This window comes from Podarcis vaucheri (assembly GCF_965113315.1).
Source record: "Podarcis vaucheri genome assembly, chromosome: 7".
NCBI lineage: Eukaryota > Metazoa > Chordata > Lepidosauria > Squamata > Lacertidae > Podarcis > Podarcis vaucheri.
This window is the reverse complement of record NC_138765.1, coordinates 35,677,211-35,697,241: the sequence shown is the minus strand read 5'-3', so window position 1 is coordinate 35,697,241 and position 20,031 is coordinate 35,677,211. Positions and strand designations below refer to the sequence as shown.

At 48.2% G+C, this 20,031-nt stretch overlaps 2 protein-coding genes across 6 annotated transcripts in view; one reads left to right on the top strand and one right to left on the bottom strand.

Moving 5' to 3' along the window:
- Positions 1 to 8,248, bottom strand: part of LOC309535968 (myotubularin-related protein 9-like) — a 21,252-nt gene extending 13,004 nt beyond the window's left edge. Inside the window, exons 1-4 of one of the 2 annotated variants that reach the window (XM_082229508.1) lie at positions 7,997 to 8,248; positions 6,393 to 6,452; positions 4,468 to 4,576; positions 672 to 797 (exon numbers count right to left, since the gene is read on the bottom strand). In XM_082229508.1, the coding sequence (XP_082085634.1) occupies positions 672 to 797; positions 4,468 to 4,576; positions 6,393 to 6,452; positions 7,997 to 8,193 (492 nt within the window). In that variant the 5' untranslated portion in view covers positions 8,194 to 8,248. The remainder of the gene's footprint in view (positions 1 to 671; positions 798 to 4,467; positions 4,577 to 6,392; positions 6,453 to 7,996) is intronic. The other variant, XM_082229509.1, reaches the window with a different exon arrangement.
- Positions 2,964 to 20,031, top strand: FAM167B (family with sequence similarity 167 member B). 4 transcript variants are annotated; one of them, XM_082229559.1, is made up of 5 exons: positions 3,111 to 3,132; positions 8,243 to 8,325; positions 11,413 to 11,635; positions 16,664 to 17,082; positions 19,191 to 20,031. In XM_082229559.1, exons 4-5 carry the CDS (start codon positions 16,789 to 16,791, stop codon positions 19,452 to 19,454), a joined length of 558 nt encoding a protein of 185 aa, XP_082085685.1. In that variant the 5' UTR covers positions 3,111 to 3,132; positions 8,243 to 8,325; positions 11,413 to 11,635; positions 16,664 to 16,788; the 3' UTR covers positions 19,455 to 20,031. The 4 variants fall into 4 exon arrangements, with proteins under 4 accessions (XP_082085688.1, XP_082085686.1, XP_082085685.1 ...); XM_082229560.1 differs by lacking the exon at positions 11,413 to 11,635 and having other exon boundaries at positions 3,089 to 3,132; XM_082229562.1 differs by lacking the exons at positions 8,243 to 8,325; positions 11,413 to 11,635 and having other exon boundaries at positions 2,964 to 3,132.

The window sequence follows — 20,031 nt, the reverse complement described above, 5'->3', positions numbered from 1 at the left end:
GCTCCTCCCTCAGCCTCCCCATTGTCTTTGGTGTGTGTCCGCCAACCCCCACAGTGGCAGGCTGGTGTATCTGTGTGTGTGCGTGGTGTGGTTTTCTTTAAACTTCAATGAAACTTCAGGCCAAAGGAAAGGATCAGGGCAGTTAAGTTGGAGGACCCCTTGTTATAATAGCAGCCTTAAAAAAAAGTTACATTTAATCGGGTTTAATCATATGTAGACAAAATAAATGATTATATACAATTTTTAAGGTAGATTCTATATAGCTGGTCATTTTTTGAAATGGAAGTTTTATTCGGAAATTGTCAGTGTCAAGTAGAAGACTGTTTCTTTTGATGCTGTCATCCAGTTGGGTGTCCCCTCCAGGGACTAAATGTACCACCACCCCACCCTTTATGGGATATGGGGAGGAGGCAGTTCAGGGTCAAGAGTTGGCTATCGGGTGGGATTGCTTGCCGTGCCCTAGGGGAAGAGGAGACATTTTGATGGGTGCCAGGGTGAATGGTGTGTGTGTGCTCTGGGCAATATGGCTTGTGGTCCACACTAACTGCAAGGCTGGCAGGGAGTGAAGGGGTGCTGCTCCTTTGGACATGGAGGGGAGGAAAGTTGCCCCCCCCCAGCCGTCACCCCTGCTTTTCTCTGCCTCTGCAAAACCACAGACCCTCGTGACTTACATCTGCAGCTATTTGCTGGTAGAATTCCTCAAGGCGGTGCAGCCCCCACCCGTCTTCCAGCTTCATGTTCTGGGGTCTGTAGAAGAAGGGGTACGTCATCATCACTGACTCCACGGAGGAGAGGGCCTGCGAGAGAACAAGGGCGGTGGATCATCCCCAGGAGCTTTCCCCACACTCAGCCTTCACCAGTCTGGGGGCCTCCAGATGTTTCAGATGGCAGCTCCCATCGGCCCCAGCCAGCATGAGGCTCATGGGAGTTGTAGTCCAAAACATGTAGATGGCACCGGGTTGGGGAAGGCTGGTCGAGACAAATTGTGTCTTTTTGAACCAGCAGCGCCCCCACACACCCCGCCGCTGCCACTTACCTAAACAACCTGCTTAAGGGGCTCTGGGTCTGCCCACCATGGGGAAGAGGGAGCGGCACAGACTTAAAACATCTCCAGTGTCTAGAATTATTTTCGTAAACTGCTTTGAGGGTTTCTAAACAATCAAGCGGTATATAAATTTTAGAAATAATAATAATTTGAAAGCCCTGAGCTTCATGAGTTGCAGCAGCCAAGAGTTTGTGCAGGTAAAATTGTCAGATGGATGTGTGTGTTCTCCTGCACCAAAGCACCCTCTCTTTATCTTGCAGGCTATTTCCCCACCCTTCTTCTGTTTGGTGCTGTTAACGATAGAGCAAGGCTGGGCTGATGCATCAGGGTGCCAGATTTTACTCTTAAAAAGAAGAAGAAGATATTATAGTCCTTATGGCTGCAAAGAGATGCTTGGAACCATATGGGCAAGCATCCCAGAAGCCAGAAAGGGAGATACTGCAAAATAATAATACTGGGGTGTGTGTCCGGGCGTTAGTGTTTTGCATTGCCCATGCAACTGTATGTCGTTGAGCAGTCAAGGCAGCATTGGTGGCCTTGAGTGCATCTCGCATGACATTCTGAGTTGTACTGCATGCACAGCTCTGGCTTCTCAGAACTGGATCCTGGGGAAGTGATGACCTTTCCTGCCATCGCTGCCTTGCTGCTCAGGGACATCCCTCTGGAAGGGTTAATGGTGCCTGATGTGGAAAAATAACTTGGATCTTTTTCATGCTTTTCCACCTCTCCGTATTGTTTGCCTTCCAACAAGGAAATCCCGAGGTGAACAGAGGCTGCCTTTGCTAGCGGGTTAGTGACGAACAAATAAACAGGCCAGCAGCAACTCTTGCCAAAGAGCCAGAGAGCCTTTCTGTGCTGCCTGCGGGATGCAAGCCAGCCCCTCCTGCAGCCAGTCTTGCAACACCCCCCCAGTCACTTCTGGGTGCAGGGGTCAGCAAACTTTTTCAGCAGAACTTGTCCCTCAGACCTTGTGGGGGGCTGGGCTATATTTTGAAAAAAATAATCATGAACAAATTCCTATGCCCCCCAAATAACCCAGAGATGCATTTGAAATAAAACGACACATTCTACTCATGTAAAAACATGCTGATTCCTGGACCGTCCGCGGGCCAGATTTAGAAGGCAATTGGGCCAGATCCGGCCCCTGGGCCTTAGTTTGCCTACCCATGTTCTAAGGCCAGTGTTTGTAAGGCAAAGCTGCCCCGCCCCCTGCCTGCATGGGAGCAACTCAGGTATGTGCCTGGGAGGTGCAAGTTTCCCCCTTTCCTATCAACGGGGTCCTTTGTGGTCACAGCATCAGACGGAACCTGGGTTCCAATTCTGATGCGTGGCCATGAGTCAGTGACCTGGAGCTTCTCATATGTTCTGGGAATAAAAAGGGTTGTGGGCTGGGGAAAGCAGCATAGGCTGCCCTGAGTTCCCTGGAAGAAATCCAATAAATAAAAGTTGCTGTTATAAAGATGGGGAAAATGTGTTGATTGGCAATACTGCGGCACTTCATTAGTTTTTGCTTCCTTTTTGGGGGGTGGGGGTGGGGTAGAAGATAGTTGCAGCTGCAGGCTGGTCGGCAACTGGCCTCACCAGAGACCTAGGCTGACAAAGGAGACAGAGAATGGTGGGGTGCAAGTCACTTCTCCCAACCCTGGGCAGAATAGCCTTCAGACAAATCCCATTGCTTTGGTTTCTCTTTTCCCTTTTGGGTTGGCTCCCTGCATTGTTCATGAGGCTGAATTTTGGGCAGAGGGCAAGCTGTTGCTGATCCTTAATCTGTGGGAGTTGGGTATGTTTAGCCTGCAGAAGAGACAACTGAGAGGTTGTCAAATACCGTATTTTTCCATGTATAAGACTAGGTTTGTTTTATTTACCCCAAAACCATGTTAAAAATTTGGGGTCGTCTTATACATGGGTAGTGCTGAGGGGTGATGGGCAATTGGTTGTAGCCACGCCTGTTTGTTGGCTGTGTCAAGGGCCACTGTTGATTGGCTGCAGGTGCGCCAATCGTGAATACGATTTGCTGCTGTTAGCGGCAACCAGGAGGCGGCAGTTGGCTTCTACGACGTGTGCTATCGTCTGGGCCAGTCATTATGGTGAGTAATTTCCGGCAATCTCTCCCCCCGCCCAAGCTAAACAAGTGTGGGCATCCATCCCCCCCCCAAAAAAACTCAACAACTCTGAGCAACTCCCCCCCACAAAAAGCTCAACAATTCTGGTCAATCCCCTCCCCTATTCTTAACTTTGAGTCCCCCAAAATAGGGGGTCATGTTATAGACAGGGGCGTGTTATACATGAAAAAATATGGTATCTTCAAATATCTGAAGGGCTGTCCCATGGAAGATGGAGCAAGCTTGTTTTCTGCTGCTCCAGAGGGAAGGATCTGAAACAAAGGATCCAAATTACAAGAAGAGAGTAGTTTATTATAAGTGGTAAGAGCTATTCAACAGTGAAATCGTTTGTTCTTGGATTACTGATTATAGTTTGGGACTGAAACTACGCTAAGCCTGGGATCATTTGTTTCTCCTAAGTGTGACTGGGAAAGTGCACAACAGCCCAGCTTAGTGCATGCATGACTAACCATTAACTATGGTTTATAGTGACGTGCACTGGACCCGTGTGTGTGTGTGTGTGTGTGTGCGTGCCTAGGGCCCTGCAGATGTTTTGAATGGCAGGTCAGCCCAAGTCAGCACTTCCAGATATTTCTGGCTACAAACACAACCACTGTGTTAGCAGGGGTTGATGGGAGTTGTAGTCCAATACATCTGGAGAGCACCTGGTTGAAGAAGGCTGGTGTACATCATGCATACACATGCACCAGCGAGATCTGCTTTTCTGGAGGGGATAGGTCTGGTCTAGCAAAGCCTCCTGCCCCCTTTGGCTGGTCGAGAGAGTAGGCCACTCAAGCTAGCAACCCCAGGTCAGGAATGCTGGCTGCAGGCCACCATAGCAGTCTAGATTCAGGTACTGACACTCACAGGCTCAACTTGGACCCTCCACACTTACAGATTTTTTTTAAATAGAACCAGAATTTAAGTTATGTCTTTGCCTTCCTCTTATGATTTGGGGGAGAGAAGGGGAACCTCAGTTACTCATCCTACCCTCTAGTTGTCATTTTGAGCTGCTACAAAGTGCTTTTCCTTCCCTCAAAGGCCAAGGTAATTTAATCTACCATTGGAGGGGGTCATAGTTGTCAACATTTCCCTTTTCTTGCGAGGAATCCTATTCGGAATAAGGGAATTTCCCTTAAAAAGGGGGGAAAGTTGACAGTTATAGAGGGGGTGCAGAGGCAGAAGGGACCATCCCTGCTACCTTTTTCCAAGGAATTTGTGGGCTGGCTGTGGCAATGACAGGCACTCTGCGCATGTTCAGAGGGCATTTATCTACATCCGAGTTCAGATAAAGCTACATGGGATGGGCATGTTGTTCACCTCAATGGAGCTGGCAATATTAAGACACTCCTCCATCCCAGGAATCTCCAGCTGCAGAATTTTCAAGTCTTTGCATTTGAGCGTGATGGTGCCCGAAGCGTTTGCAAGCCTGCAGGGGGAAATGAAATAAAAGGGCAGTAAATAGGGGAAGATCCAGAGACACTTTCCTCCCCCCCCAACTTCTCTGCAGCAGAAGAGGCAGCAGCAATGAGCATGGTGGGTGTGGAGGCCTTTGGCCACAATCCCAATCAGCCGCACACTCTAGGTTTGAGATGGGCAGGAAGTCACATGAGCAGCCTGCTGGGAGCGACAGAAAGCAAAGCAGAGAGGGGAGAGCTGGCTCAAAGAGCAGAAATGTCTTTTCGAATCTACATTAAGCCAACAGCAACTGGAGGGTGCCATGTGGGCTGTCCTAAACAATACTGAGCTAAATGGAGCAGCTGTATGACTCAGGATAAGGCAACCTCCTATGCTGTCTGCAGATGGAAGGATTCTCCTCTAATTGAGGTAGCCTCCATTATTATTATTATTATTATTATTATTATTATTATTATTATTATTATTATTATTATTGCTACTACTACAAGTTCTTGCCCACCCTTCTCCACAGGGTCCCAGGGCAGGTTACAGCAAAATACAATGTTAAAATTAGTGTTAAAATAAATAATAATAATAATAATAATAATAATAATAATAGTAATAATAATAATAATAATAATAATAATAATAATATTTATTTATACCCTACCCATCTGGCTGGGTTTCCTCAGCCACTCTCGGCAGCTGCCTTCAGATGTCTTCTAAAAGTCAGCTAGTTGTTTATTTCCTTGACATCTGAGGGGAGGGCGTTCCACATAGCGGGCACCACTACTGAGAAGGCCCTCTGCCTGGTTCCCTGTAACCTCACAGTGCTGGAACCACCAGAAGGCCCTCGGAGCTGGACCTCAGTGTCTGGGCAGAACGACGGGGGTGGAGACGCTCCTTCAGGTATACTGGACCGAGGCCGTTTAGGGCTTTAAGGGTCAGCACAAGCACTTCGAATTGTGCTCGGAAACATACTGGGAGCCAATGTAGGTCTTTCAGGACCTGTGTTATATGGTCTCAGCGGCCACTCCCAGTCACCAGTCTAGCTACCACAATCTGGATTAGTTGCAGTATCCAGGTCACCTTCAAAGGTAGCTCCACATAGAGCGCATTGCAGTAGTCCAAGCGAGAGATAACTAGAGTATGCACCACTCTGGCGAGACAGTCAGCGGGCAGGTAGGGTCTCAGCCTGCATACCAGATGGAGCAGGTAGACAGCTGCCCTGGACACAGACTTGAACTGCACCTCCATGGACAGCTGAGAGTCCAAAATGACTCCCAGGCTGCGCACCTGGTCCTTCAGGGGCACAGTTACCCTATTCAGGACCAGGGAGTTCTCCACACCTGCCCGCCACGTGTCCTCTCAAAACAGTAACATAAATAAAATAAAATAATTTTATAAATAAATAAAATCAGCATTAAATACCTCAGGTGGTGGGAATGGCCGGGCCGTGGATAGGTAGAGGTGAGGGATGGGCACACTGCACATGCTCAGAGACGCATTGTGATTCTTCCACATTTCCTGAGGCTGAGCCCCGGGGAGCTCTGCTTCAGATTATGCCTTCCTGGGCTATCACCCACTTTGCACAATCCCCCCTCCGCCCTGGCTGTAGGTGCAGAAATCAAGGGCAGGATAACTTGTACGTATTTCTCCCTGTACAAACAGGGTTCAAGAAAATAATGGCAGGCATCTTCCAGGCGGGTCTTCTGGAAATGTGGGGCCCAGGACTTCTTCAGGCCCCACACCAGTTTGGCAAGCAGCGCAAGCTGAGGAGCAGACAAACACTAAGCCTCTAAGCTGCGGCCATGCCTTGCAGCTTGAAATGGAGTTAAAAGGCGAACCTGGTTTCTGGGAGGGAGCCGTTAGTCCGGGCGCTTTGATACCAACTTAGATTCTGAACGCTGGGGAGTCACAGGAAGGAAAGAGGAGAGGTTAGCATTGTGCCACAGGTGCATGCAAGAGGTGGGTGGTCTGGGCGGCGGTTGCTGGTTTGATCCTCATCTGACAAGAAGCCAAATGTGGGGGTCATTTGGGGGTCATTTGGCAAGGTAGACGGCCCAGCATCTTCTTGACAAGCCAGCAGGGTTACCAGCCTTTCTCTCCCAGCCTTGCTCTTCTGCCTTTCACAGCAGCCTGAGATGAAGACATTAGGCAGGCAAGGCTCTTTTGCCAGCACTTGGTTCAAACAGCACATGCTCAGTGTCCACACATTAAAGGTAAAGGGACCCTGACCGTTAGGTCCAGTCGTGACCGACTCTGGGGTTGTGGCGCTCATCTCGCTTTATTGGCTGAGGGAGCCGGCATACAGCTTCCGGGTCATGTGGCCAACATGACTAAGCCCCTTCTGGCAAACCAGAGCAGCGCACAGAAATGCCGTTTACCTTCCCGCCAGAGCAGTACCTATTTATCTACTTGCACTTTGACGTGCTTTCGAACTGCTAGGTTGCCAGGAGCAGGGACCAAGCAACAGGAGCTCACCCCATCGCGGGGATTCGAACCGCCAACCTTCTGATTGGCAAGTCCTAGGCTCTGTGGTTTAACCCACAGCGCCACCCGCGTCCCACCCATGTCCACACATTAGGCTGCTGTTAAAAGAGCAGCGGAGCACAGCCAGGGTAAAAGGTGGCAATTGGACCTTAGAGCGGAGGAAAGGAGTAATTCAGTATTATAGAAGAGGAAGATTTTATTCCCCATGTTCCTAAAGCACTTTCTTCTGATATTACTGCTAAGCATAAAAGGATAGCTCAGTTGGTGCAGCATGAGACTTTTAATCTCAGGGTTTGGGGTTCAAGTCCCAGGTTGGGAAAAATCATCCTGCATTGCGGGGGTTGGACTAGATGACCCCTGTGGTCCCTTACAACTATACAATTCTATGCTTCTATTGGTCTGTGACTTCATGAGCCAGGACACTAGCCTGAGGTGAGCATGATAGGAACAACATAGGAATATAAAAAGCAGCCTTATACTGAGTCAAACCATTGGTCTGTCTAACTCAATATTGTCTACACCAATTGGCAGCCAGGTTTCAGGCAGGGAGTCTTTCCCAGCCCTGCCTAAAGATGTCCTTTGGGAACTGAACCTGGGATGCTCTGCACACCAAGCAGATGTCCTGCCACTGAGCTACAGCCCTCCCCAGAGCTTTGCATCATTTGCTAATATTTTGCACTGAGGTCACTTTGCAAGACCTCGATCTGGGCTCAGGTTTAGGCTCAGCAATGCTTCTCTTAAAAACTGCAGCTCCGTTGCAAGTTGTTCTTGGTGTGGGGGAATAGAAGGGGTTCTGACTTGCTCAGGTTCTGTAAGGCTTAGTTTGGTTAGTTCACAACCCGGGGAGCAAAGCAACAGCATTTTGATTTCATGCATATGGAGCCTCAGTGATTCTTAACAGGGTCGAGTGATGCTGGGGCTGGGGGTAGGAGAGGTATGATGTGGGAGAGACAGTCACCTTTTCTCAATGGCGTCCACATTGCGAATAAGAAGCCACAGCTCAATCTGGCCCTGTTCCCCGTTTCCCCCTGGCTGGGAAGATAGAAGGAGGTGGTGACTGGTGATGCAAAGTGTCCCTTTGACAGACGGGAGTCCTGGACGTGACAGCACCACATGGTCCACCTTGGTGGTCTTGATCAACTCTGCAAACTCCATGGTAGGGAGAGGCTGGGCCCAGACAGCAAATGTGTCTGTTTTGCTCCAGAAAGTCCTGTGGACCTGACTGAAGAAGAGAAAAGGCCTTCCAGGGGAACCTGTTGGAAGAACAGACAGATATGACGGACGCAGGTGAGTCAGAACAGCATTTAGAAGACCAGATACAGTTATGTGACACAAATTCTCAGCATTTCTGCCCAACATACAGATTATGCACACTGAGCAAAAGTTTTGGTATGGAGCTGATGGGAGTTGTAGTCAAAAACATCCGAATAGCACCTGGTTGGGGAAGGCTGTTTTTGATCAGGATGAATGAGGACTAAATGGGTCGTCTGATGTGGGATGTGAAACAGAGCAGTCAAATACAACATCCCTAGAGTGGACATAAAAAGAGGATGTCTGGACTAGTCAGTCGGAACTTCCTATTTCCTCCTGGGCTGGGACAGACTTCCTCTGCATGTGACTAGATGTGGGCGTGACCTTACCTGTGCAGGTAACAAAATACCTCAGAGGAGGCTGCCATCTATCTCTCTGACTCCATTTGTCGAAGAAGCAACATCTGCTTAGCCTAAGATGCTCTCTAAGATGCTTCCAGCCAAGAGAGGACAATGGTGCTATCTCTTCATGGGACAGATTCCAGATGTACATATTTTGTAACATAAGTCTGCCTTCTGGGATCCATTTGTGAACAGAATGTGAGTAAACTATTTTATATACTTTTATGCAAGACTGTGTTGTGTCTATCTATTTATGAGGGAATAAAGGGGAATTTACCAGGAAACTTATTTTAGAGGCTTATAGAAGCCTGGCAAACACTATCCGCTGTGCAAGTTTAAAAAGGGCAATGTTACTCTGCTAAATTGTAGAACTTGTTAACACAAGTTGGAAAGGATATAATTAAACAATATATCCTCTCCTGCATCCCTGAACATTCCCACACCTGGAAGGGCTTATAGTCGTCGTATAAAATAACCAAAACAGATTGACAGTAAGATAGAACCCAGCAAAAGGGACACCTTCCCAGCTTGAGAAAGAAGCGCAAGATAAGAACTATTGGTTTGAAAGAGGAGGGCTTCCCATTGCCAGTTTTATTCGGACAGTTGTGTGACAAGCAGACATTCAGCAGGTGATACTCTCCCCTGGTATGCAGGGAGACGGATGAGAAAAGTATGGGCTGCCGAATTTCTGTTCTTAAAAGGCACAGCAGCCCTGCAATGGAAAGAAGAGGAAAGTTGGCCGCTGTGTTGTCTTATTTTCAGGGGGCTGAAACATCACAGCAGTCTGCGAAAGGGAAGCAAAAGGAAAGGAAAGAGAGAGGTGCCTCTCTGATGCTTTGTTCCATGTTTCTCTGTTGATGGTAGTACAGTGATACCTTTAGTTATGAACTTAATTCGTTCCGGAGGTTCCGTTCTTATCCTGAAACTTTTTAACTAGAGGCGTGCTTTCGCTAATGGGGCCTCTTGCTGCCACTGCGCTGTCGGCACACGATTTCCGTTCTCATCCTGGGGAAAAGTTCTCAACTCGGGGTAACTCTTCCAGGTTAGTGGAGTTTGTAACCTGAGGTACCACTGTACTCAGATATCTACATGGAATTCAGACAAGGCTTGTTACTCAGGTGAAAGTCTGGATGCAGTTCAGGCCATAGTGTTGCTTGACTCCCGAACCCCTGCAAATTTGCTTAAGTAATAAGACTCAAAGGGTATATTCAAAAAGAAAACAAAATGGTGAACACAGTGTTTCCAAGAAGGAGGAAGCAAAACTGGTGTGTCTGTGTCCTTTCCCCTCCGTCCCTCAGCTACAAGCCTGACTCAGATATTTCAGCTAAAATGGAACAGCCTGCTTTTAACATTTTCACAATTTCTATGCCTCCGGGGGATTAATGTGCCAAAACCGAAACAAGAATTCAAAGACAGATTCCTAAAACATTCCAAAGACTGTTTTGAAAGTCATTGTTTGGCATTTACAAATCATGCAAAGCGACCCCAGTCCAGATACGTGCTTCTCTGACAGCCACTCAACATACAGAAACATGTGAGATGTGATTCCCTTTCCCAACAGGAGATTAAGCAATAGAGAAAAGCCTCCTCACCTGCTTAATTTCCTTATCTCAAGCTCTGGCCTTCAAGGTTCCTCCTGAACAGCACAGTCTGGCTTTGGTGGGGGTGGGAGGGATTGCTCCCTGCTTCCCTTGCTCCCAACCAGGTGATCTGGGCTGAGATGTGATATAAAAAGGTATAAATAAACCCAGAAGAGCTGTAGAGCCCTCACAGCTAAAAGTGTGCTAAATAAACGAAACTAAGAAATGTAGCTCATCCCAACGTGGAGATAAAGCCACAGGAAAGGCTACACCTGCCTATAGTGCAACCCTCTGAACCTTTACCTGGGCCATCTCAAGACATTTTGCTGCCTGAAAGAAAGCAGCAAATGACTCCCCAATTCAAGCTGCAAGAGGCCTCAAGGCTGGTTGGAATATTTGGAAACCTGAAGCAGACAATCCCACAAGTCATCTTTCCCCTTCCCTGGCAGACAAATGCTAATAATTCATTTTCTACCCTTTCATGACACCCCAAATCTGCTGACAGAGGCAGCCTGTTCCCTCCATCTCTAGGTAGGGCCCTGATCTTTACTGTGTTAAGTGAGGCTTGCTCTCCATGTGTTTGCATGCCATGCTTCTGCTTTGAAGGCACAGGAAGAAAGGGTGGCAAAGTAACAGTAATATTTAACATTTATTTAACTTCCTTATAATGTTGTGGAATTTTGTTGACTTTTAAAATGCTTTCCTTTGAAGCCGCTTTGAACATTAAAAAGAAACCAAAATGACAATATATGGGATACCCAAATTTGGAGCAAAATCTGCCCAGGTGCAGGGCCTGCTTTTCACATGCAGGAGGTCCTAGGTGTAACCTCAGGATGGCTGGGAAAGAAAGACCCCTGTCTGCAACCCCCAACAATCATTATAGGCAATCCTGAGCAAGATGGGCCTATGGTCTCATGCTGCGTAAGACAGATTTCTACCTTCTTCTTCACATAAAGGCAATACATACATTAGGCTTCCATAATGTTTGATTGGCGGCCAAGCACGCCTGTCCTGTTCCTGCAATGACAATAAAAGGAAGAGGTGCACCAGATCCCTGGGCATGCCACCATATGTGGGCAAAGGGTAGAGTTGCCAACTGACCAAGAAAGAAAAGCAGCCTGGTCTGTTCTTTTGCCTTTCAGAGCAGCTTGAAGTGCATCTTTGAACGAAGCTTTTAACAGAATGAAGATAAGCATCACCTGCTAACAGGTGTACAATATGCTGGGGTTAAAACCACAGCTACAGAGCCCTGCTGAAAAGTTGACATCCTGACTGGTGGATTGCATTCAGTCTGGGGGTCCACAATGCGTGCTAAGCCTGCACCGTTTATCGCAGCAGTCCTTAGAACAGCCACAGCCCTGAAAGGTGGGCCAGTGTTCGTTTTTTAAAGTGACGGCCATAAAAGGATCCTTGGCCACTAGCTGGATTTATGTGAATTTAAGTCAGGCCTTGGAGCCACCTAGCCAGTTCATCTCCTCCGGCCAGCTGGGTCATCTTCCCAGCCCTACCATTTGGGAGCATTTAACTAGAGGTTCTGGGGATCATCCCTAGACAGAGCAAAACAGCCTCTTAAAAAGCCAGCAAAGGGGTGCTCCCTGCAGTGGGTGGCCCCCTTCCCTTACCTGACAGCTGGATTTGGAAGCAGAGCCCTGTCAGAACCTGCAGGAGATCTTGCTTGGCAGAAGTTGGGGGTCAAGCTCCTAGTGATGAGGACCGCAGGGGGGCAAGATGCAGAGCCTGATCATGTGCAGGGCCTGCTGGAAGTGCCATGGCCAGAGAGGGGTGCAGGAGGAAACTGCTGCTGCTGCTGCTGTTGAGAAACCTTTCAACAGCTGTTTTGCTTCTCAAAATAGCTGAGGAGTTCCAGCATGCTGGCTCTTAGATTGTGAAAGAGAGAGGAAAAAAAGGAGAGCATGCAACAGGAACTGCACACATAGCCGTGTGGGAGAGGCTGAGAAGCAGAGAGGGAGGATATTGGGTTTAAGGTAGCCTGGCTATAATGTTTTCTTTTCCGTTTATTTATTTTTTCCACTGTCAAGGGACTTGACTGGTGAAGATCGTTAGATAAACTGGAAGTGCAATTAAACTACCACAATATCCCCCCCCCCAGGTGCCTTGATGGGCTCCAGGCAGATGGTGGGGGAAATGGGGCTTGAAGATACACAGAGAACCACAGGAAGTGAAACTCTGGCAGCGTGGGGGGAGAGAGAGCTCTGCAGGCTGGTGTGCTAAGCCATCTTTTTATTCACGCTTTTCAACAAAAGAGGAATGGAGTAGAGCCTTAACTTTCCTACTGAAATATCCTGCAAGAAAGCAAAACAAAACCCTCATGCTGTGCAAATATATTGTTATGAGCTTGTGGGTGCCAGACACTTAATCCCTGGACCCAGAAAGTGTTAAAAAGATAAATAAGCCAGACTAGTTTCCTCATGAGGTAATCGCCTGGGAGATGAGCTGTTTAGAGACCTAAGGAAAGGTAATGGGCCACTAAGAAGACAAAGGCTCTGTGCCAGATGCAAAATTGGTGGGGCCCCTCCAGTTCTGAGTTTGTTAGAAGACAAAGCCAGAGTCTGAAGTAGGGTTTTGGGGGACTATGATTTGACCAAGAGGTGGGGAAAGGTTGCAGGCTGGTAAAAGAAGCAAGCGGGAGAGAGGTCAGAGTAGAACGATTCTGTTTGAATCCAAGGCTGTGGTAGAAACAAGACCCTCTTGGGGTGTCCATGCTGTGAGCCCCTCCATTGTAGGCTCAGGTTGTATATATGTGTAAATAAACCATATATCATGAAGACACTACAGTCTCCGCTGTGCTTTATTCTCCCAAAGAAACACGAATCTTGGGTAGGCACCTGGAATCTCACAGCTCGGAGATTGGGGTAGCATGCAACAATATTGAGATTTCATCCCCTGCAGCATATTAGAGATTGAAAACAGGGCCACTGGTCTCCTGAGGGGTAGCTGGGCTTTTCTCTTGCTGCAAAAACAAAGAGCTTTGTGGCACCTTAACGACCAATGCAACAAATTTATTCTGGCATAAACTTCATCAGCTGCATGAAATCCTATCCTAGGTTGCTTCATTTTGAGGGCGGTGGACTGTAAACAGTGAGGTCAGAGGGAAATGAAATGCAGAAAAGAGCAGTGAAAATTGCATTAACAGTGACCTTAAACCACTTGTTGCTGGCATCCAAGAGTCAATTAGAATAGGTAGTGTGATAAAAATCCTTTGTCCCGATTCAGTCTACAAGTGATAAGGTGGAACCCCTTGAGGAATTGCAATGCAATGAATTTCAACCTGCCTTCTCCCTTTGAAGTTTCTTCCTTCCAGGCTGGCCATTCTCCAGTCTCTTGCATGCTGTGCTGGGAGGTTGAAATGCCCTAGTCCCCCTTGCCTGAAGGCTCTGTTCCATCTGTTGTAGGCAGCAGACCCAACTTCACCGCCTTTAGGCTTGCTGTAACCTTAGCTGATGGTGGCAGAGGCAGGAGACCATTTAAAGACCATTTAAAGAGCCAGGGTGGGGTAGTGGTTAGAGCACATGTCTATTCAGAAGTAAATCCCCCTGAGTTTAATGGGACTTGCTCCTTAGCAGAATGTGAAGGTTGCAGACTTAACTATGCTCAATATGGTGCCTTGAATGACCTGTCTGATCAATCTGAAGCTGCAGCAAACCTATGCAAGACTGTGTACAACCACGCTTGTATTAAATCAGCCTTTGCCAACTCAGTGCCCTTCAGATGTTTGGGACTCAACTAAGGTGTCCGGGTGTCCTCCTTTATAAGGCACAGTCCTCTGTTTGTACAGCTGTCTCGCCCAAGTCCAGTTTAAAGATAAGGAGCCATAAGAAAATAGAGAGAGTGCTTAGAGTTGTCCATCCACAGCCCCAGTGCAGCCGACTGAGCAGGCACACAAGTCACTAAGGTGAGATGTGCTGTACTTCTATGGAAATTTAACTATTATTTATAGATTTGCATACATATGTGTAAATCAGCATATGCAAATTTTATGTGTACAAGCATAATTTTTATTTTTAATTAACCACACACACACACACACACTTTTTTTTGGTGATGCCTTTCCTTCTTTTTGGCAACGCAATAAGCGGTCCTCCTAACTGCAACTACCTTTGGACCCATGATGGGAGTTGTAGTGCAAAACATCTGGAAGGCGCAATGTTGGACATTTTGAAGGAACCAGCACACTGCTTGGCCCTTTTCTGCCATGCTTTAGGACACACTTCTCATTCCATTTCTTTGTCCCTTCAGTCCAGACTTCCTGTTCCACCTTAAATGCAGTGCAGCTGTGCTCTAGCAGCAAATAAGTCACCAGCTTAACTTGACCTGACCAAATACCCTATGGCCCAGCAGAAGGGAACGAAAGCAGGGGTAGGCAACCTAAGGCCCATGGGCCACAAGCGGCCAATGGGGGTCATTTAACCGACCCACGAGCCACCCCCGAACCGAGCTGCCCACTCAGTGAGTCCCCACACGCTGCACTAAACTGGTGCAGCACAGCATGGGGACTCGCTTCCGCGACTCCAGAAATCACATCTGCGCAAACACAAATGCTGGAAATTGTGGGCGCGGGCACTCACACACAAACACAATCCGACCCACAGAGGGATCTCTGCTGGAGTGAACCAGCCCAGGCAAGGTAAACCTTGCTGACCCCTGGACTAAAGGGAGCTCTGCAGAGGCTCTGCAGAGACTAGTTGTGGGCATCCTCAGAGCCCATCCCTGTCCATATCATGCCTGTTGGGTGCTGGAATTTTAGTGGCCTCACCAAACCTGGGAACAGGGAGCACAATGCAAAACTTCCCACCCTGTAGGTGAAAAAAGGTAAAGGACCTCTGGACGGTTAAGTCCAGTCAAAGGCGACTATGGGGTTGCACCACTCATCTCGCTTTTAGGCCGAGGGAGCTGGTGTTTGTCCACAGACAGCTTTCTGGGTCATGTGGCCAGCATGACTAAATTGCTCCTGGTGCAATGGAACACCATGACAGAAACCAGAACGCATGGAAACACCGTTTACCTTCCTGCCACAGCAGTATCTATTTATCTACTTGCACTGGTGTGCTTTTGAACTGCTAGGTTGGCAGGAACTGGGACAGAGCAATGGGAGCTCACCCTGTCACGGGGATTCAAACCGCCAACCTTGAGGGCTGGACAGAGAATGTTTTTTCCTCAGCCTAATTGCTGGGGAGGAAGGTGTGTCTGTGGATATACATGCATGTGCCTGTGCTGTGCTGTATGTGTGTGTGTTGTGTGGCATGTGAATGGATGTGGTTTCTGTGCTCACTTTGATCACAACCAACCTTTGGCATATGGGCCCTGGAGAATTGGCCAAGAGGGAATGTGGTTCTCAGGCCAAAAAATATTCCCCACCCCTGCCCTATAGGAACCCCAGTCTCCCCCCACACCATTGGAGCCAACTGGGGCCCTTTAAACAAACAGGCTTTTCCTACAGAGAGTGGAGCTGGCAGCTCAGAGAGACCCACAGTGCCCATTTAAAGCTCAACCAGAGGTCCATTGGTGCTGGAGCAATATCTGGCTATGTTCTTCCTCCTTATCCAATGTGACCCATGCATAGAGCTGTCCAGGGTGCTATTGAATTCTAGGCTTTTTGCCTTGCCAGAACATGGACCTTGCTCTACTTCACCCCATCTTGCTCTGCTCGCTTGCTTTGGGTCAGAACCTCTATGCTTCTGAGGCCAATGCATGGAACTGAACAGAAATAACGCAACATTCTCTGTTCCCCTAATCATAGAAATTGCTGCTGGTTGTGTCTGTGCTCTGCTAGTTCTCACATGATGCATGACTGCAATGTATGGGTAATTCAAAGTGTGCTAGAGTTCACTGGCAAACACTATGCTGCACTGAAGTGCATCAAGTGGCTATTTTCTTACTGGTCAGCAGGTGGTGCTATGTTGCAATTGTTGTGCTGTAATTAAAAGGAATATTAAAACATAAGCAAGCTGGGTGAGGGCCACAATGCAGAGGGACAATAAGACTTCGGAGGGTAGTTACCTGAATATTTTGCTACAGTAATCCACTATCTCACCTTGATTTTACTGACATGTCAGCTGAACGAGGGCACAATTTGCTATAAAATGCCCTTGAATCTTCTGGAGTGACCTTTCGATCTTGGCTCCTTTTCAGACCTGGGTGGAGGACCCATATCTTTTTCTCTGCTGACAGTAAGAGTCAGGAAAGGAAGGAGTGCTGTTGGGATTAATGGCTTTACACTCTTGCTGTCTTTTATGTCATTGAAACTTCCTTTCAAAGAACAGGGTGTCTCCTCCCAGTTGGAGACAATAAGTCAGGACCAAAGAGAGAGAGAGAAAAGGCCTCCCATTAACCTCTGGATAATTAAAGTTCCTGCTTTCTTTCTTTTATTGCCAGGGCTTTATTGTTCCAAGAATAAACAGCTTTCCTCTATGCACGGACACATATGACACAGAGCGAGTGGGTGACTGAGGGAGTCGGTCTGTCTTGGAAAGAAAGCCCTTTGCCTGCACACCTCTGCAATGTCTTTGGTGAGGTTCAAGGAGTTTGGGGAAGAGGAGGAGAACTTGGAGGCAGAGAACCTGGACAGCGTCAAGGCCTTGACGGCGAAGCTGAAGCTGCAGACCCGGCGCCCTTCCTACCTGGAGTGGAAGGCTCGCGTGCAAAGCCCCTCCTGGCGGAACGGGCTCAGGACCCTGCCGGAAAAGCAGTGCGGGGAGACGGCCGGGGAGGACTCTCAGGCCCACGTCCCTTTGAAGACCATTTGTGGGTTCCCCACCATTGGTGATGCCTTGGAGTGGCTCAGGATGGAGCTGGTGAGTATTTTCCCAACCTTTCTGGGGGAAATGTGAGCACCAGAGCAACTAGCCCCAGCCCTCAGGGGCACGTCTGGAGCAGTGAGGCAGAGGAGGCACCTCCACCACCGGTGGTCACAAGCTTTGCAAAGGCTGCGTCCTGGCAAGACCTCCCCGTGGTCTTCTATGGCATGGCTCACTCCACTGGCCAACTTGCATCTGACTGTCTTTTTCAGTTCTAGCTAAAATATTTAAAGCTTCGGGCAGTGAAGTAGTACAGTCTAGGTGCATACCAGTAGGTGCTCCCTGTACAGTACCTGTTTCTTGGTACCTGTTTTGTCTCGAATTTCTGCTTAAAGTTTGTAGAGTGAGTTACTGGAGTTGCCCTTTTTCACAACTTTTAGCTCACCCCTACAGCAGCCTTCCTCAACCTGATACCTAGATAATTGGGACTACAACTCTCATCAGCCCCAGCATCATAAAGCTGCACTGTAGTGGAGGAGCGGGTGAACTCAATGATCAATGTACACTTACGAAGACCAACTGAACTCTGTCCTGCATTGTCTTTCATTTCACGCAGTGTATTTGCTAGGCTTGTCTTGAGCTTTTGGTAAACTGCTGTAAGACAGTTATGATTTCCTAGCATATCTTTAACCACGTAACGAACACAACACACCCTGTTCTGTGTTGCTGGAGGAAGAGGGGGAAGTTAATGAATATATAGAGAATATGTAGACGGATAAATGAAACTACAGTATCTAGAAGGCAGAGTAGCGCCTGCAGCAATCAGGGCCAGCCCAATATATTTTGCTTTTTGAGGAACAGCATTAAACATTGTGTGTGTGTGTGTGTGTGTGTGCGTGCGTGCGCGCTTAAGCTTAATGGTTAAGTCAAACCATTGCTGACCCTTCAAGTGTCCCTATTTTCCAGGGACATCCCTGATTTAGAGAAGCCATCCCGGTCTCTTATTTCATCCCAGAATGTCCCACTTTTCCCTAGGATGTCCCTAATATCATCAGAGAAATGTTGGAGGGTATGGAGTTATCTGACCCTCAAGCTGTCTGAAGGCAATCCTGTATAGGGAAGGTTTTTTTAATGTTTTATTGTGTTTTACATCTGTGGGAAGCTGCCCAGAGTGGCTGGGGCAACCTAGTGAGATGTGTGGGGTATAAATAATAAAATTATCATTATGGAATGGGAACATTCCTATTTTCATTAAGGTTGGAGGGTATGCCATTGGAGAGTTACAGCGGCTGCTGTGAATGTAGAGATGTCAGCTGTATGTGGGCTGTGAACCCCTTACACCCCCTTTAATTCCCCCTCCTCCAACTGCTGCCTTCCCACATGTCCTCCTCCCTAAATCTGGATATTCCCTATGAAATTGATGTCCTGTTTCGATTTCCAAAGCATAGGGAATCTCTGGATGAGAAATTATAAGGACAGCAGTAGCTGGAGGAGAACACTGCATGGACATGTAAGAATTAAAGGAGGAATAAGGGGTTCACAGTCCACATTCAGCTAAAGTGTGGATGGGCCCTAAGACACTGAACCAATGAGTGGCACACTTCCTGCACCTTCCACTGAAGGGCAAGGCGGGCACAGCATTTAGCTGGACAGCAAGCAGTTGGAGTCCCAGGCAAACAGGTGCTCCTTCTGGTGGGCTGGCTAAGTGAGGTTTGTGCATGCCAGCCTCCTAGGTGGCAGAGGCAGGGTGGCTGTTGACTTGGCATCCGATTTGCTCCTAGCTTCTATGTAACGGGAGGAACCACCTCCTTGGCTGGATCAGCTATGGTGGGTGTGTTTGGGAGGGAGGTGACAGGAGGCACTTTTGAGTTTGCCTGAGCATCCTTGGGAAGGAGGATCTCCACCCTGTAACCCACTGGGACCCTCCTTGAGATCAGAGGTCTCTTGGGGTTCAGAACCTGTTACCCCACCTTCCCCAGGGTCCTCCAATTCCCCAAGCTCCTCACACTCCTCCTCAGGGTCTGACCACCCTCTCAAAGACACTTCCACAGGACTCAGGACAGGACATGGCCTTTTTCTGATCCAGCCATGCTCTTTTAATTTTCTTATGGGGTGTGTGTGTGTTGCCTCTCAGGCTTCATGGTTATTCTTTTGCTTCTATCCAGCGGGAGATGCAGGCCTTGGATCACCAGTTGGCACGGCAACTAATGGGCCTGCGTGCTCAGATCCACCGGCTGAAGGTGGAACAGGCCTGTCACCAACACAAGGAGATGTTGGACGACGCCACCTTCGAGCTGGAGGGCTGTGAAGAGGACTCTGACCTGCTGTGTAACATCCCACCCAAGATGGCGTTCCTCTTGTCCACACCCCTCAAGCACATTGGCGTCACACGCATGAACATCAACTCTCGCCGTTTCTCTCTGTGCTGAGGGGCCTTGCTTGACCCCTCTTCTGATTGCATTTTTAAGGCCTGCATCCTTCAGCAAGTGATACACACGCTTAAACCTATCAGTTTCCAGGGACTCACACAGAGAAACCTGGCATAGGTTTTTTGTTATGGGATGGAGAGAGCCAGTTTCTCAAAAGGCCAGAGGCTGCCTTGTCAGCAGGTGGTTCTGTGCAGCTACCAACTGCTTTGTAAAAGAAGGCATTTTTGCTGCAGACAGTAACAGGCATCTGCCTGGCTATTGAGTATCCTCAGATCCACCAGCCCTCACATTTGGGGATGGGAATGTTCCAGGATAGGGCCTTCTGAGTTGTCCCCCCTCCCTGTCACAACTTTGGAATGCTCTCTTCAGGGAAGCCTGCCTGGCACCAGATCGGACATCCTTTCAGTTCCTTTGCATTTCCTCAGACGACTGTACTCCAGCTTTTATTATCTCTTCCTGTTGCCCCTGTTTTATTTTGTATTACCGTATGTTATTCTTAATACGCGTTAGCCACTCTGAGAGGCTGTTGCCTCAAGGGCAGGTTGCAGACTTCAAATAAACAGACAAATAAAATGTT

What these genes read in the sequence shown, in the direction of transcription:
- FAM167B (XM_082229562.1), top strand. Translation starts at nt 16,789, where the DNA reads ATGTCTTTGGTGAGGTTCAAGGAGTTTGGGGAAGAGGAGGAGAACTTG. An exon ending in AGTGGCTCAGGATGGAGCTG is followed by an intron (nt 17,083 to 19,190) that starts GTGAGTATTTTC and finishes GCTTCTATCCAG; the next exon opens with CGGGAGATGCAGGCCTTGGA.